This window comes from Aotus nancymaae, unplaced genomic scaffold (genome assembly GCF_030222135.1).
Source record: "Aotus nancymaae isolate 86718 unplaced genomic scaffold, 86718_ANA_hifiasm-v0.15.2.pri h1tg000016l, whole genome shotgun sequence".
Taxonomy (NCBI): domain Eukaryota; kingdom Metazoa; phylum Chordata; class Mammalia; order Primates; family Aotidae; genus Aotus; species Aotus nancymaae.
Window position 1 is genome coordinate 52,957,353 of NW_026988428.1, and position 18,788 is coordinate 52,976,140.

Here is an 18,788-nt window from a genome sequence, read left to right on the forward strand (position 1 = left end):
AATCTATAATACCTTGTTTACAGAGAGGAGATTGAAAAACAAAACTACATCACTTCTGCTAGAAACGCTTAAAGCTTATGTCCATGATTATGATATTATTCCTGCAAACAAAAGACAGCATTAGATACATATGCACATACAGAGAGGTAGAAGGAAACCAAGTGCTTATCATAGGCTAACCTATTTAATTCTCTCAATAGTTACGGAGTAGGTAGTATTATGTTTATGTTTCAGGTAAATGAACTGAGGCTCAGAGAAGTTATACATGCAGATAAGTTGATATTCAGATCCACTGTGACTCCCAAGGTCAGTGTTCTTTTATACCAGGGAGTCTCAAAACTTTGTAGAAATTAAATAAAAATACAATAGAGGATAAATTAATCCTGTCATACAAAAGAATTTAAATGACTTCCCAGAATCAGTTGCTGAAATATATATGTCGTCTTGGGGTGAGGCACCAACAATCTGACAACTGAGGTTAACAGCATGGCAGACCTTAATGTGTGTATAAGAATGAAGGTTGCTGAAAAATAGAACAAGTTCTTCAGTGATAATTTGACCTCTCTATTATTAATGGTGATGATAAACTTTGAAGAAGGGACTGGTTAATTAAACATTTTTTTCTCACCTGGTATAGCTTAATATAGTTTCATAGTATTTAATAGAAATGCTACTAAAACAGGTATGAATGGTATCAACTTTTAAATTTAGAGGCAGTAATTTAGATATAATTAATAAATACCAAAAATTAGTCTGATTAGTTGTCCATTGGTGACTGCTTCTGTGGCAAAGATGACAGACTGTCATTTAACTCCTTTAAGTGAATTTACAAGGTTAAGATAACATTTTTCAAATAATGATCATGAAAAATGACATTGTAAAACATTTTTTCATTATTTCAGATGAGGCTGTGGACCCAGGCTAGACAGATGGGATGGTATGCAGCAAAGTGCATGGCTGCAGCGAGTTCAGGAGACTCTATTGACATGGATTTCAGCTTTGAACTGTTTGCTCATGTGACAAAATTTTTTAACTATAAGGTAAGATAGCATATTAATGCCTTCTCTACTTGTTAGTCTTATGACTATGATAGATCATCTAATTATCTCACTTGAATAAAAATATACATGATTTTAATCATTTTACAAAAAAAAATGACATTTTTCATTTCTTACAAACCAATACCTGGTATTATTGCTAGTTTCAATCCCTAATCATCTGATAATTATCCACCTTACCACTATGCTATTTTAGTTAAGAGGGAAAAAAATTTATCTCCCGATTTGTTCGCTGTTGGTGCATTTTTAACTTTTACTTGTGATTCATCCTTTCTTTGTGAAGGGAACTAACAGCTATTGTACTCAAAAATAAACCAAGTGCTTTCCTATATGTGTTATCTTATTCAGTCCTCTTTACATTATTCTGACGAAGGTCGTTTGGGTTTTTTTTTGTCGTTGTTAGTTTTTTTTTTCCCCTAATTTACAAAGAAGGAGAAACATATTCATAAGGCTCAGGGAAATGAAATAGTCCGTGAAAGATCTAATTCAGTTCCTTGCTAAATCTTTAAACCATGACTCCAGGATAATGTAGTCTACCGCCTACATATTTATATAGTCGCTATATAGTTTTCATGTTCCTACAGATTGGTAGTATCACCTAGCTATTCACTAGATATTTTTTGTTAAAAATATTAAACATTAATATTTGACTATATTCGTAAGAATTTTTTAATGTCAGTGTAGATTGTGTGGTAATGTCATCGGTAGAATTAATGCATGCTATTCAAACATTTTCATTGGGACTTTCCCTAATAACATTTTTAGTTATAAAATTTTGTGGCATAATTTTTCTGCTGACTATTCTAACATGACACAAAATACCCATTACATTTTCTTTCTTTTTTACACTCATGACAATAACCTTTTTATCCTTATATATAGGTTGTACTGCTGGGAAAATACAATGCACAGGGCTTAGGTTCAGATCATGAATTAATGCTGAGATGTACCAAAGGACAAGAATACATCAAAGTCGTCATGCAAAATGGACGAATGATGGGAGCTGTCTTAATTGGTGAAACTGATTTAGAAGAAACATTTGAAAACCTAATTTTAAACCAAATGAATCTTTCATCATATGGAGAAGATCTGCTAGATCCAAATATTGATATAGAAGATTATTTTGACTGAAAATAGAATTTTTTCAAGAATCGTATAATGTTCCAAATGACACCAAAAAAATCACAAGTCAATAAAATGAATGACTGCATTGAGTTAATGATGACCACACTGAAAATTACAGACGTGATAATGATATTAATGGAAAAGCATAAGAACAAATTCTAAGTGAAATCAGTTCAAATAATTTATTTATAGATATATCTTTCCAATACAACACTGACTGCTTAGATAAAAAGTCTTAAGTTGTTTATTTCTGTGTTTTAAACAAACATAAATATGTTTGCTTGTGATTTAGCTTTGGAGCAAATTTAGCTAAGTTATCTATCTAGCCAAAATGTAAACTAGTAGACAAGAACCATTCTTTGTGAAATGTCAAAATATGGCTGTGGTTTCTTGAACTTTAAAATAGGTTTTATTTTACTTAAATTGAGCTATAGCAATATCTCATTTGCTAATATTTTATATTGATGACTTACTCCTTTTTTGTTTGAATTGTACTTCTGGTTTTATAACCTGAAATCACCTACATCAAGCTTGTCCAACTCGTAGCCCACAGGCCTAATATAGCCCAGGACAGCTTTGAATGCAGCCCAACACAAATTTATAAACTTTCTTAAAACATGAGATTTTCTTGAAATGTTTTTTTAAGCGCATCAGCTGTCATTAGTGTTAGCATATTTTATGTGCAGCCCAAGACAATTCTTCTTCTTCCAGTATGGCCTAGGGAAGCCAAAAGATTGGACATCCCTGATCTACATATTCAACTTAAAAGTATCACTCACGTTTAATGAGCCTCTGTCAGTATAATATTGCTTTCAAAAAGATAGTTATATAAAAAGAAAAAATACAGCTGATATATAAAGGCATAAAAAAATTATATGAACTTATTCTCAAATATTTTTACTTTTAAAAAGTTTTACATAAAACTTTTTTTCCCTTGTTTTATACTGGAAAATTTTTTAATTCATGATCTCTAATTTTCAAAAGTTCTCAAAAGTTTAAATCTTCAGAGATAAGCTCTGAAAATATAGATCCATATCTATAAAATATCACTGAAATGCTTTTTAAAATTAAGCTTTTGTCTAACTACAAAAATAATGGCGTATACATGCATAAACATCTTTAATTAGAAAATCTGGTAACATTCACTTCAGACATCATCAATTTTTCTTTTCTTAGCTCCTATATTCTTAGAGCCAGATTGCTGAAGCATGTTTGCAGGCTTCTTCTGGAAGTTACCTGAATTTTTTTCCTCCATCTTTTTATCACCTTGTTCAGAAGGACAAGTTTGAGATGATTCAGCCTACAAAAAAAAATAACAAAGCAAGCACTTTGGTAAAAATTCAGCTATTCAGTTTTTCATGAGATTAAAAATTTCAAAATATTATTTATCAGTTGGCTTTTTAAGTATCGAGGGGTCTAGTTTTTTTTACCTACAAATTTCTATTCAAATATGAGCTCTATTTTGAATAAAAGGGGCTACATTGTGGGAGAAGTTCTAAAGACTTCAAATATCCTTAGACACAATGGCACTTGACATGCTTTTGCAGACTTGATAGTATTTGGTTTATAACAGTAGTTTTTAGCCAATGGAAGAGCAGAAACAGACTTCTCAACTATTAGTAATCACAACCAATACCATAAGAGCAGGGTGCATAACAAAATTAGATCCTAAAATGGAATCCTCTCATTCCAAGGATTGGAAACCCCTAGTTTTCTCTCTTCCATACCCAGAAATCTAATCAGAAAACTGACTTTCCCTATGTTCAACTGGACCTAGGGGGATGTGACAGAAAAGCATCCCATAGGCTTTGATATATTTTTAAAAATACATAAAACTGAAAATTAATAGCCAGTTACCCTGAAAGAGTTCTGTGTGGACTTCGTCACTTGCATAGTAATAGCATGTGCCTCATTGTTCAGAAGATTAGCTTTAGGTCCTATTTTCAAATACGAAATGGTAGCATAAGCTGTAAAACTGTAGTCTTCTCTGCAGAAAATAAAGGCCAACAATAAGAAAGCTTTTGAAGGAATCACAGAAAACAAATTTATAAAAGTTATAAAATAACTATATGTGCAATAATATTTTAGTAACACATTGACTAGAAATAATAAAACTTACAAGAATGCAAATATAACCTGTATAGAAAATATTTTAGTTTTGTTCTTTTTTGATTTATAGTGATTAAAGTTTGAGTTTTTTAGGTAAATTCTTTTCTGTAGCATTTAAAAGTTCACACAAAATAACTGCAAAAGCATTTATTCTGTTCCAGTTAAAAAAGGAACAGCCATAAAGACAACATGAAAGGATAATAAATGGGTTTATACATACTTAAGATACTGCTGTATTAGGAAGTGTGCAATAATTTTCTCCAGGTCTTCACGAGGAAGTGTGGGAGCCACAACACCTGCTACTCTCAATTTTGCCGCACCCTTTCCCATCCAAGAATCAATCAGTTTCAGTGGAGTGAGTTTTTCATTCAGTTCCTCTGCCTGCTTCAGGATCTTGATTAGATCTCTGCAGTACTCTGTTACATTCTTTCTTTCAAATGCTATAATAAAACAAATATGGTAAGAGGTAATTGGGATTTAGAAATGAGGGCAAGGATAGGCTATCTTAAGTAGTTAAACTGGTTTAAAGCTAGTTATCAATGTGAGGCACCATAAACATTGATTTTTAAAAGTATTGTGAATTAAGACTAGGCTATTCCTCAAGTCTCTGTCACTAGACCAAGTTATGGTCTCTGTAAACATTGTGGGGTTTACAGTGATACTAAAAAAAAAAAAAAAAGCGATGAACAGAAGCCCTGCCATATACTCTAGAAATCAAAGTGTCTGCCACATGTAATTATTAAGTTACTAAGATGTGTGCTTTATAGGAGAGTCTGTCTATTCTAGTATAGGCTCCTGTGAACTCTGATTTAGCAACAAGAATGTCTTCAACAGATATCCCCAATTATTAAGAGACCAGTACTCTCTGATTTATATCTTACACTCTTGTTAGTTTATAAGACAGTCTAATAGACTCATAAATTTCTCTGTGTGCAAAGTTAAAAATGTAGTGGCCTCCACCTACCAAGGCATCAGAACTCTGTAAGGTCTTACATGAGGTACTGGCTAGTCCAGCTCTTCAAATACAAAACACAGATGAATAAAAGTTAAAATACAGTACTGAAATGATGCAGGCAAATCCCAAAACTGGGACTCAGCCCAGGAGGGTTCCCAGTTTCATGCAAGAAACAATTTGAGAGCAAGCCAACAGAGTAAGGTGAAAGCAAAGCAAGTTTATTAGCAATAAAATATAGGAAATGGCAGCTCCATAGAGCAGGGTTACCCCAAAGGCAGAGTGGCACTGTCGATTGCTTGCTAGCTATATTTATAGATACTCCTTAGTTATATGCTAAATAAGAGGCAGATTATTCATGAATCTTCTAGAAAAGGGGTAGGGAGTTCTGAGAACCATGTAAGGTAACTTTCAGGCATTGTCATGGCATTTGTAAACTGTCATGGTGTCTGTGGGAGTGTCTTACAGCATGCAAAGGCATTATATTTTCTAGTTCTAACTGCTTTGGGCCAGTTTCTTTGCTACATCTTGTTGTGACCAGATCCTGTTTTGATCAGCAGGGTTGTGACCAATGCTCAGAAAACAAGTCCTGCTGATCTCCTACCTTTAAAAGAATTTTAAGTAAATCTCTTATGACTAGCTATTAGCTGGATCAAAAATGATTCACTATAATCTCTATTTTGCACTACATTTTCTTCCCAATTAGTGACGATAAAGTATTAGAGATTATCACATGGTTAGCCTTTTCTTATAGATTAGCATTTCTATTCAGAAGAATTCAAACATTTTCCTTCATTTCTTAAAAATTTCACATCCTTGGTATAGTATAGCAATATAAAATGTGTGCATACACGTAGGACTTTTCCTTTTATTCACCTTTGTTTCAAAACTTTATGTTGATACTTTTAATTCTGGAAAATCTGATTCACACTTTAATCTTTTAAATCCATTGGGAAGTCTAATATTTCTCTCATGTCCTAGCTCTATATACAGTTTTGTGCCATATAATGTTTTGGTCAGTGATGGACCATGTACATGACAGTGGTGCCAAGAGATAATACCATATTTTTACTGTACTTATTCTATGTTTAGATACACAAATACTTAACATTGTGTTACAGTTCCCGATAGTAAGCAGTGCAGTAACGCACAGTACAGACTGGTAGCCTAGGATCAATAGGCTATACCATATAACCCGGGAGACTATACCATTAGGTTTATGTAAGTACACTTCGATGTTTGCACAATGACAAAATCACCTAAGGATGCATTTCCCCGTCACTAGATAGTATATGACTATATTAGCCAACAAAGGTATATAAAACAAACTCACAAATGTCTTTACAGCAATTATCACACATTTTGTTACATGCTTCTGAGTTCCATACTTCATCAAAATGTTGAGCCATCAACACACGACGACATCTGCAAACACATTTAAAGATACAAATTACTAAAGGATATAATAAGGTTTTAAGAATCTCTATTTCAGATTATATAATTATATACTGTATTAGCTTCTTATAGCTGCCATAATATTACCATAAACGTAGTGGCTTTAAACACAAATTTATTCTTACATTTCTGTAGTTTAGAAGTATACTGTGGGTTTCACTGGATCAAAATCAAGGTGTCAAGTTATTTTTACATCATATTCATCTGACCATTTATGCCTCTTCCACTTTTAAGGACCCTTGTGATTACATTAGGCTCATTCTGATAATCCGAAATAATCTCTCTATTTTAAGGTCAGCTAATGAACAGCCTTAATTCCATGTGCAACTCCAAATTCCTTTTGCCATGTGAGGTAATATACAGGTTAGGAATTAGGACATGAACATCTTTGTGTTCATGTCCTAATTACACCAATGTATTTAGTAAGAACTTAAAAGATGAAATGATGTCATACATTTTCATATGTGCCCCCGACATACGATTTTTCCCTGTATATTCTCGATAAACACTGTTTAAGAAATTGTCTGAGTTCCACTTTTAAATTCAAAGTTTTACAATTATTAGGAGAATATTCTTGACAGCAAAATAGTTTCTTATATTTTAAATCAGCAATATTTGAATTGAAACCTTAAAATATGCTTCATGAGCATCTACTGGGCTTTTAAAGACATTTTCATTCTCCCTTTTTTTTAGGTAATTTAAATGTTTTTATATATATATATATATAAACATATAAATGTTTATCTTTATATATATATTTTTTATTGTGTTTTAGGTTCTGGGGTACATGTGAAGAACATACAGGATTGTTGAATAGGTACATACATGGCAATGTGGTTTGCTGCCTTCCTCCCCATCACCTATATCTGGCATTTCTCCCCATGTTATCCCTCCCCTACTTCCCACCTTCTCATTTCTTTTAACTAGATTATTGCAGCATCTATTGGAAAGAAACAACATTTCCATCACTGGCTGCTGTTTACCACCTCAACATTTGTGAGCACTTCTTACGTGATAGGCAATAAGAGCACAAAGACAACTATGACAAAAAGCTTTCAGGAAGCTATATAGTCTAAAGCCACCCTAAGTAGATTTAAACTTACTTCTTAAGGAGAAATTTGGTATTTCATTGACACATGAGCTGGTAGAATGGCACATTACTGAGCTTGACTCTCAAAATTCCTAACTTAACTATAGACCTTTTCAAAATTATTAAAGCATGTAACTATATACCAGTGCCACAGAAAAAAAGACTTCGACTTGCTATCAATATGTCTCAAAAACCTTCAATTAAAAAAGTAGTTTTGGAGGATTATCTCAAAGATAGGGCATCTTTTCTTGAATTAAGGCAGATCATACAGATTGATGTATTGGTTCCTACCCTCCAACATCTGCTTTTATGGATCTGCACTTTGGTGTTTCACCAATGTATTTAGTAAGAACTTAAAAATGATGAAATGATGTCATACACTTTCACATTTGCTTTAATTGGCAGAAGTTATAAAAAGGTATGTGGCTTACTTGCTTATGTTTTGACAGTATGACACCATCTCATAAAGCTTCTGCTGTCCCACATTTTCCATCACCACCATTGAACTTATTCTGAATATATCTCCAAAGCCATAGTACAAAATGCAGTCTGCTTTCATGTCATCTCGACCTGTGGTATGAGAAACCTTGAGATTATGGAATTACTTTGAAAAATTCAAAATACACAAAAATGAGATATGTAAAATTAGCAGGCAATGTTTTATACCACATCTGGAAATTTTAGAAATGTGGAAGTTAATTTGTAATGGGTACCCTCAAATTAAAAAAAAAAAACTCTAAAGAGACATCAATAATCAGCTTTACTAAGTTAAAATATGTGTCGATAATCCAGTTAAGCTATAGATGTGAAACCACTAATTAAAAATTCAGGAGGCAAAGATAAACATCAAATTAACACACATAAAAAGAAACAATTCAGATAACAGAACATAGGTAAAAATTTCTCCATATGCAAGTAAGTGTAAAACTGCTAAAAATACTGTTCTAAAAATACTATCCAGTAAAGGTTAAATATACAGACTTATTAAACATTTATAATGTGCTTTTGGGAAAAGCTTTCTAAAAAGTACTTCTGGATTTGAGTCCTACATACCTGCACGTCCACTCTCTTGATAATAATTTTCCATGGATTTACTCATTGAATGATGGATAACAAACCTCACATCTGGCTTATCAATTCCCATACCAAATGCAACAGTTGCCACTACTACCTGAAATATTTAAACATTTTATCAGTTAATTAAATCAAGTTTAAATATTTAAAAGGTAAATTAGGCTTCCATGGAAGATATATACCTAACCTGAATTTCATTGGCTGACCATTTTCCATGAACCTTGGTCTTATCTTCTGGCTCCATATTGGCATGGTAAGCACCCGCATGAATTCCCAGATTCTGTAAACTAACCGTAACTTGTTCAGAGTCTTTCTGAGAAAAACAGTATATGATTCCTGTAGTAAAATATGTATATTTGTTAGATATATATGGTATATTCCTGGAAGATAATTTTCAACACACACATTTGGGACATTGATTAATACAATGCACAGAAGGAAAAAAAGAATTATGAAAAATTTCAAGGCCTTGTGCATATATGTATTGACATTTTGGTATAATTCCAGATTTGATCACCAGCTTGCTTTAAAGAAGAAATGAGCCCTGAGCCATCGATTTTCCTTCCCATTATCCCTTTTCTCTCTTTAACGTTATCTCACAGCATTTCTCAAACTGATGTCTGTAAGATGCTAACAAATGTGCTATGAATGCGGTGCTCTCCAAATTAATTTTGGGTTCATTTAGGTTAATTTGCATGCAAATTAATTTGAAGAACATTGCATTCAACAAAGTTAAATGCGTGTCTCTCTTTATTTTCAGGGATGGTCAGAGCTTCTAATTTGCTGATATCACCCTGTGAATGTCCAGCCAGAATAAATACCTGCAACTGGTCTCAAATGTATTTGACCCTAGAACTCCTTTTACCCAGGACACCCACTACTACCTACTGAAAATCTATAGAACAGTTTTAAAGGCTACTTTTACACAAATTCTTTGCACTTGTCTAGTCACTAAACCTAGAAAACCATATATATATACTCACAACTCCATCTGTGCTTAATCTCTTCAGTATATACTACTAGATTTACTTATTGCTTTAATGAGTCCTATACTACTGGATTTACTTATTGCTTTAATGAATCCTTTACTGTAAGGGAGGATATTTTCTAACCCTTTAGAACATCAGTTGCTTAATCCACTATTTTGTACACAGTGGATATATACTAAATATGTGCTGTTGATAATTAACATTAAGTCATCAGGTCTATTCTAAGGCAAGTGTAAATAAGTAAAAATAAATCAGGCAATTTTATGACTCATAATCTGTGGCATAAGCAAATGTCGCACCCAGTTTCTAAGATCATCAAGTGAATTAATTTTATCACACATTTTCAATTATCTTCTGCCATACAACATTTTTTTGGTGTTATTCAGTTATCAGTATAATTCTTAATATAATATTAAGTCACTTTTTGAAAGTTATCTCTGTCGCCAAAGTTGATTTGTTTTTATATTACCTGATTGCCCTTTGTATCTCCCATTAATGAGCTTTACAATATCCTCAATAAAATCTTCAGTGTTTGGGGGCTTCTGCCGAACCTGAAAAAAACTTAACTTATTAAAAAGTAAATGAATGCGCACCATCCAAGAGGCTGTCTACTTACAACTTTCAGGATGCAGTTCTTTCATGAACATAGTGCTTTTCTATTACTCTTTCACTTACTCATAGGACTCAATCCATCTGTCTCATCTGTTCTACCTCCCAGATTCTCTTCTTGATCTTTATTTTTTTAATTTACCAGACAAGAGCAAACACATGAGGAGTGAATAACTTGTAAAGATGAAGACTTTTATTTTATGATGCTACTTTTTTTTTTTTTTTTTTTTTTTTTTATTGCATTTTAGGTTTTGGGGTACATGTGAAAAACATGCAAAGTTGTTGCATAGGTGCATTCATGGCAGTGTGATTTGCTGCCTCCCTCCCCCTTACCCATATCTGGCATTTCTCCCCATGCTATCCCTCCGCAACTCCCCCCCTCACTGTCCCCCCCACTCCCCCGCAACAGACCCCCGTGTATAGTGCTCCCCTCCCTGTGTCCATGTGTTCTCCTTGTTCAACACCCTCCTATGAGTGAGAACATGTGGTGTTTGGTTTTGTGTTCTTGTGTCAGTTTGCTGAGAATGATGGTTTCCAGGTTCATTTATGATGCTACTTTTATAAAAACAAACCATAACATAAAAAACTCTTTAATGAAAACTCCAAAAAATATTAAATCTATTCTTAAAATGGTTTAGAAAGAAAGTAAAGACAGCTGTTAGGTTATATTTTCAAGTTATTCAAATAAAATCTAAATAGAATTGGCAAATCTTTAATGGCATATTAATATTTCTATTACTTAGTAATTAATTTGAACAGAGATGTTATTAGGTTATCACTCCATCCTTTCTTCCCATCTGTACACGAGAAAAGAAGAGACAAATTTAATAAAGATATGTGACTTACTCATATATTTAATAAAAAGTATCACCTAGCAAGAGTGTCTTCCATTTAACCTAACAAAGGATTATGTAGAAAAATATGTATGAATGAAGCCTAATTACAGAATCTGCTTACGATTACCTCCTAATGTTAAAAATTTTTGTAAGTACTTAACTGTTGCTCATGTAAACAAGCATAATATAAAGGTAGAACCTTTCTGCTATAATTCTTCACGAAGTAATGAATTGACATAAAAGTTACATACCTCATAATAAAGATTTGGCCGATTAAAAGAAGCTGTAAAAGTAAAACACTTTTCAACACACAAAATTTTCTGAGCATCCGTCAAAACATGGTTTGTTGCAGTTGCGGTCAGCCCAATTAGGGATGCGTTAGGGAACTGCCGCTTTAAGATGCCAAGTGCCTTATAATCTGAAAAGACAAACAAAGTGGCCCTTATCCTTAAGAATTAGAGTAAATTATACCTTTTAATATTTTGCAGATAGGCCGGGCGCGGTGGCTCATGCCTATAATCCCAGCAATTCGGGAGGCCAAGGCGGGCAGATCACGAGGTCAAAAGATCGAGACCATCCTGGCCAACATGGTACTAAAAAATACAAAAATTAGCTGGGTGTGGTGGCGTGCACCTGTAGTCCCAGCTACTTGGGAGGCTGAGGCAGGAGAATTGCTTGAACCCAGAAGACGGAGACTGCAGTGAGCCGAGATTGCGCCACTGCACTGTAGCCTGGTGCCTGGCGACAGTACAAGACTCCGTCTCAAAAAAAAAATTATGTAGATAATCAATGACTACTATTATTTTATTTCCATAGCTATCTGTAGCAGTAAATTGCAGTTCTGTGTTAGCCTCTTTGATAGGTAGGCTTTATTATACTTTATTTCAGACATTATTCTTGGTCACAGGTAGAAAGAAGGAGATGTTGAAGAGAGGGATCACTCAATAGTCCCTCAAGTTATGCATTGGCCTACGCCTGCTGAACAGTGGACTCAAGACACAGTGGGTATAGCCAGTGGTTTGCATTTATTACAACTAACAAAAGATAAAAGAGGCCATCAGACAAACCCTGCTGCTACCTAGTGTCATCAGACCAAAAAAAGCTTGGTAAGGGCAGCACTGCTTTGTATATAACCTATTTCTCAGAAACCATTCTAGGCTCAAACTTGTTATATACATCTAAATCACTAGATAAATTGTCCTGAATCTCCCTTAAGTACTTAAACTATTTAGAGGAAAGTGAAAAAGAAATGTGATAGAAATTGCTTACATGCTAAGTAGGGGACTACTATGAAAACACAGAGGATAAAGCAGCTACTTGGGAACTGAAGATGTCAAGGAGACAATACGTGAGCCGTGTCTTAAGAGAATGAGCAGAAGTTCACTAGGAAGAGACAATCATCTCACAAAGGAAACAGCATACACACTGCAAATACACTGGGATGAAATTAGTATGTTCAGATAACAGCAAGCAGTTCATTGGGGCTAATTCAGAGTGTTGTGGTGGATGGATTAATTGTTCAATCTATTAAGCTGGGAATTACATTTCCCAGAATCTCTTCCCTATTCCAAGTTAGAGTTGACCCAAAAGCGGAATTGTGCAAGATTTGGTGGCAGAAGTGAACCAGCTAACATTACTCCTTCAAGGTCTTTACAAGCAGAGAGGATGATGGACAGACGCAGAAGTGCTCAGCCAGTTCTGGGTCATCCTAGTTCTTTTCCACTCCTCATTCAGCTCTTCCCTCCAACTGCAGGCCTTTCCAATCAACAGCAGAACCACAGAGGTGGTATCGACTTAGAGGAAGTAGCTTACCAGGGACCTTTCCATGAACTTCCCCTAAAGGGTCCCCTTTGCCACTGTATATGCCAGCAGCAGATTTCCCTACAGGCTCTGCCTCATCCTCCTGCACCAGCACTTAGGTATCAGTCGTTACTTTAATCCTCCAACTCCCCTCTTCAGACCTTCACTTCCCTAGTTCCTCCCACAACTGTGCAAGGTCTGCTTCCTATAGTAAAACTGTAATCCCATAACATTCATTGTGACTCTGCTTCCTGGCCTGAACCCTGTCTCAGACTGTTATGTAGAAGGCAGATTTAAGTAAAATTATGAACAATTTGGCCAGTTGATGTTAAGCTAAGACTTTATCCTATAGGAAATGAAGAGTCATCATGTAACTTTTTTTTTTTTTTTGGAGATGGGAGTCTCATTCTGTTGCCCAGGCTGGAGTGCAGTAGCGCAATCTTGGCTCACTGCAACCCCTGCCTCCCGGGTTCAAGCAATTCTCATGCCTCAGCCTCCTAAGTAGCTGGGATTACAGGCATGTGCCACCATACCTGGCTAATTTTTGTATATTTAGTAGAGATGGGGTTTCGCCATATTGACTAGGCTGGTATCAAACTCCTGACATCAGGTGATCTGCCTGCCTCGGCATCCCAAAGTGCTGGTATTACAGGCATGAGCCACCATGCCCAGCCCATCATATAATTTTTAAAGACCTATGTGTCATAAATCATCTTTTGGTGACAGTACAAAATATAGACTGGAATTGACAAAACACTGAAGGAAAACCAGTGAAACGATGGCAGTCCCAGATGAGAAAACAAACAATACAGAATATAAAATAAGGCATGACATTAAGGATAAATCAAAAAGAGTAAAGAGACATACATGAACCTACATGAACTGGGATATGGAGGTGGCAGGGAGGAGGAGGGAGAGATTTATCTCATACTAGATTTATCCATTCATCAATAGATAAACATTTATCTCATGCTAGATTTATCCATTCATCAATAGATAAACATTTATCAATAGATAAACATTTATCTATTGATGAATGGATAAATCTAGCATGAGATAAATGAAGACACTGAAGATAGTTTGATGAACAAGACAAAAATGCTATGCAAATGTGGCTATAATTCAAGCAAAGAAACAAGACAATACAAAGAGTAAACCAATAAATATGCCATTAGAGAGTATAAGTGCTCATAATGATAAGCCCAGTATAGCTGTGGCTTAAGGAGTAAGAGAAGAAGAACAGAAAATGAGGTAGACAGATGGGAGCAAATCACATATTACCCTATGGGCCCCATTTAAAAACTCTTGAGTTTTATTCTAAGTACACAGTAGCTACTGGGTAGTTTAGGCAGGGAAGTAACATGGTTTGATTTACATTTAGAAAATATCACTGGTTGCTCTGTGGAGAATGAACAAAAAGGGTAAGACTGAAATCAAAGACTACTTAGGAAGCTACTGCAGTAGACCAGTGGAAGGGAGCTCGACTAGGTCAGATGCAGGTGCATGAAGAGTAGGCAAACTTGAGATTCGTTTTAGAGGTAGAGCTGACAACACTTAGTGGTGGACTGGATCTGCAAAGGGAGGGTAAATCAATAATGGATGACATAGTGGTGTGTCATCCATTATGTTTTTCCTCATCTCTAACTCTACCTTTCTATTCTCTGCTCTGGGATGCTGCGCCCTCTACCTTTCTATTCTCTGCTCTGGGATGCTGCGCCAAGGACTCTGCACACTACACGTCAGCTTTGCGAGCTGGTCCTGGATGGAAGACTCCATGGCTGGCTCCTCCCTAACTGCTTCCTGTGGGCTTGCTTGTGTCCTGTGACTGTCACCCCACAAGCCTTCTCATTCCTGCAGCAGAATGGTCTTTCCTTAAGAGCAACTACATACCGTTGGCAGTTTTTTCGGCCTTTGGAGAACCAGCTTTATCAAAGATGTACCCCACCTCTGCCTGTACCAAGAGACTCCAGCACCAGGGAGCTCAGTTCCACAAGGCCTCTCCTTTAAGTTTCTAAGTCTTATTGGTTTCCATCTTTTCTTCCTTTTCTCCCAGCCCTACAGATAGTAGTTGCTTCTTCCGGTTTTTAACTCCATGATATCTTAGCTTCTTTTTTTACTTTTTCAGTTATCTACTTAGCTACTTTTTACCTAGTTCACAATTCTTTATAAAAAAATTCTCTCTGTTCAAATAACTGTCTCCTGACTAGAACCTAAATGATAAAGATAACTGCTAAAATTTTGGCTTCAGCAAATGTGTGAGTGAGCAGATGATTTTCTAGACAGAGAAGACTGAAGGGGAAATTGCTTGGGAGTAGAAAGGAGAAGGGAGAAAGGAAAGGCGAAGCAAATTAAGTTTTTGGTTAGAACGTCAAGTCAAGTTATGGGGAAAATAGTGATTCCCAGTTGCAGAAGAGAAGAAAAAGAGCATTCTTTTGGGGGAATTTAGTTCTGTTCATGCTAATTTAGACACGCATTTCTGATAAGCAATTAGGAGTATAAATTTAAAGTTTAGAAGTTAGATAATTAGATATGGGAATAATGTTTTACACTTTGGCAGCAGATCCACAGAGACAACATAAGCCATGATAATACATAAGCAATGGTAACAATCATAACTGATCACATAACTTAGGTTGAAAATAGGGCAAGAATCACAAATTAGGCAACTTCGTGGCCACCAGGTAACAACTAAGTGGTGCTATCTGGTTAAGAAAGTGGGTCCTCAGAACCTAAAGTACAATATATATATATATATATATATATAATTATATATAGTTTGCTTTTATCCCCAAAATATCTTCTTTTATAAATATATCTTTTATAAATCTTTTATATATCTTTTATAAATATAAAAGAAGATATTTTGGGGATAAAACCAAACTATGGTGCAAAAGAGAAGAGGAAATTAGTATCGAATGGGTGCTAACCTTGGTAGGCAGTTATGCCCCTGTCCATACTATCTCATTTATTTTTCAAAATGTATAAAATAGGTATATATTATCTCCATATCACTAATGTTAAAACTAAAACTTTGAGTTTTACTTCAACAATTCTTCACGGCTGTTTACGTACAGCTTGGGGTCACATCCTAGTCATTTTCTTCCAAAGCCCATGTTCTCTCCACTGAACCGGTCTGTCTCTCAGAAGTGATATGTACACCACTGAACAAGTTTAGTACAAAAATTATGGCTAATCCCAGAAACAAAACTTTCCTAGTTTTTCAATATCATGTAATTCAGCTAGTTTCCTTTCTTTGCATGTTTTCTATTGCATTTCATTTTAATAAGGATATGCCATTAAAAGTCATACTGAAAACAACCTATTAAAAAAAAAGAGAAAGTGTGGTCCTTAGTTAAAAGGAGTATATATCCTGTTTAAGGCATTTAAATCCATTTAAAATATACAAATAAACAAAAACAATGCCCATAATAATTCCGTAGGTAGAGAATGCAGTCTTAGGGCTACAAGCTCACTATCCCTGGAGAAATGTAAGAAAGGGTAAAGACTGAGGTCAGAACCCTAGGGAACATTAATATTTAAAAAGAAGACAAAAGAAGAAGAGCAAAGGAGGTGAGAATGGAAACGAAAACATTGAACAGCATCACTGCACAGTAACCAAGGGAGTAGACTGAGGCAAGGTGAGAGGTGAACGTATAAAATGTTATTGAAGTCAAGTGAGAAGAGGAATGAAAATGAGACCACTTGATGAAGCCACTGGGGGTGGGTTACTGATGACCTGTTTCAGTAGTATGGTGGTGGCAGAAGCATGATTCAATGAGTTCAGAATGCCCATAAAGGTGTCCATTGGAGATGGTAAGCTGAGCAGTCTGATGGTGACAGAAAGAACAGAAAGAGGACAATAACATAAAAAGGTGCAAAAGTTAGAAGGGTGTTTATTTTCTGTTTTTAGGGAGAGGACAAAAGAGACTAAAGGTGAAGGAATAAGGAACTTGGCAGTGCAAGGTCTTAAGAAGGCAGGAAAGGATGACACTGGTGGTCATGGTTACCCTTATAAAGCAGTGGTCTTTTCTGCCTTAACAAAAGAAATTTAAAAAAAAAGATTACTAATGTTTTAAAGTAAAAACAGGAGCAGTTCAAACCTGATGGCATCTATTTCCTATGAAGCATCTGCTAAGTACAAGTTAGGGCCTGAATAGAAAGTTAATGATATGAAACATTTGTTGGAAGAAATGTATAAAGAAGTTGAAATAGGGACAAGTATAAGGATAACTGAGGATAATGAAAAGCTGAACTGAGTTATGCAATTTTTATTTTTATTTTTTGACAATGTTTTGTAGCCAAGCAACAGGAATGAGAAAGCAGAAGTCTAGATGGATCCAGCGTCTCAGGCACAAGACCTGAAGCAGACTGGAAAAATGGCCAGGCGGTCCAGGACAAATATAACAGAAGTCAGGGGCAACAATGCAGAGTCTGGATGGGAAAAAGAGTGATTGCTATGCAGGGACAGGAGTCTGGATAAATAAGCAGGGATTAAAGGAGGGACCCAGCAGATCCTAATGAGTGTGAAAAGCTTCAGAAAGAAAAGAGGTTGAAGCCAGGGAGAAGAATTTTTGAATTTAAGATTTTTTTGCATATAACAATTCTGAGTAACTTACTTCAGGCTACGACTGTAGCATTAGGTGGTGGGATGAAGAAAAAGGTCACTAAAATATCTCACCGAAGTTTAATGCTGAGGAGTTGTATGTGGGTGCTGAAAAGACCCCCTGGGAATGATGATTAAAGATGACAACTTTGAAGCAGATACAAATTCTTCAACAAATGTGCAGGAATACCTAGATGTCATAAATGCCACAAAGATGTCCACTACTGGCTAGCAAACATATGTATCCAAGGACAAAGGCAATGAAACATACTACAGCAGGGAGTGAAACTAAAGATTCTGCCTCTTAGTCCTCCTCATGAGACAAGATTAAAATGAGTAATACAGGTTGATCATCCCAAATCCGAAAAAATCCAAAATTTAAAACCCTTTTGGTTCCAAGCATTCTGGATAAGGGATATTCAACGTGTAACTACTCAAGGATGATTGTAATAGAAGCAGAGATTTCCATCATGCCAAGCTGAGTAAGGACACAGTCTCTGACATCAAAAAGTTTTCTAGATAAAACATACATACCAGGTCTGAAATCATGTCCCCACTGACTACAGCAGTGAACTTCATCCACAGCAATTCGAGTAAATCTCCTTGCTTCATAGGCTTTCTCTAGTCTTGACATAAACATTTTGCTTTTTGCAATTTTCTCTGGAGTCACATAAATCAGCTTTAACTCGGAGTTTTTATTTACCATTTCAGCATGAACCCATTTAACATGTTCCTATTAAAAGAAAAAATAGACACAATGATAGGAAAACCAAGCTAGCAGACTGAAACATTAGGTGGTAAATGAAAACATTCATTTCTCCAAAGCAATAATAGCCTTCAGCTCTTTTAGGAGCAGATGCTTACTTCATTAAAACTGAAACCATGTCTCAGTGCTAAACATCATGGCAGCTGTGTAAATAGCATTCTAGTTATTTACTAATATCTACATCGTTGATGAAAAAAAACCTCACTTCACAAAAAGAACAAAAAAAGTTAACATGAACAGATACTCCAATGAACAGCATTTATTCTATGAAGGTATAATTCTAAATTGTTCATAATATATTCTAAAATGTAAGCTAGGTAAA

At 35.3% G+C, this 18,788-nt stretch overlaps 2 protein-coding genes across 3 annotated transcripts in view; one reads left to right on the forward strand and one right to left on the reverse strand.

Moving 5' to 3' along the window:
* The window catches only part of PYROXD1 (pyridine nucleotide-disulphide oxidoreductase domain 1), a 35,540-nt gene extending 24,687 nt beyond the window's left edge, over positions 1 to 10,853 (forward strand). The window contains exons 11-12 of one of the 2 annotated variants that reach the window (XM_012435689.3): positions 903 to 1,040; positions 1,941 to 3,567. In XM_012435689.3, coding sequence (XP_012291112.2) covers positions 903 to 1,040; positions 1,941 to 2,189 — 387 coding nt within the window. In that variant the 3' untranslated portion in view covers positions 2,190 to 3,567. Of the gene's footprint in view, positions 1 to 902; positions 1,041 to 1,940; positions 3,568 to 9,623 lie in introns of those variants that run through there. The other variant, XM_012435690.2, reaches the window with a different exon arrangement.
* The window catches only part of RECQL (RecQ like helicase), a 42,467-nt gene continuing 26,030 nt past the window's right edge, over positions 2,352 to 18,788 (reverse strand). Inside the window, exons 6-15 of the mRNA XM_021673830.2 lie at positions 18,235 to 18,433; positions 11,549 to 11,715; positions 10,322 to 10,403; positions 9,051 to 9,199; positions 8,843 to 8,960; positions 8,221 to 8,359; positions 6,578 to 6,669; positions 4,513 to 4,732; positions 4,041 to 4,170; positions 2,352 to 3,483 (exon numbers count right to left, since the gene is read on the reverse strand). Coding sequence (XP_021529505.2) covers positions 3,331 to 3,483; positions 4,041 to 4,170; positions 4,513 to 4,732; positions 6,578 to 6,669; positions 8,221 to 8,359; positions 8,843 to 8,960; positions 9,051 to 9,199; positions 10,322 to 10,403; positions 11,549 to 11,715; positions 18,235 to 18,433 — 1,449 coding nt within the window. The 3' untranslated portion in view covers positions 2,352 to 3,330. The remainder of the gene's footprint in view (positions 3,484 to 4,040; positions 4,171 to 4,512; positions 4,733 to 6,577; positions 6,670 to 8,220; positions 8,360 to 8,842; positions 8,961 to 9,050; positions 9,200 to 10,321; positions 10,404 to 11,548; positions 11,716 to 18,234; positions 18,434 to 18,788) is intronic.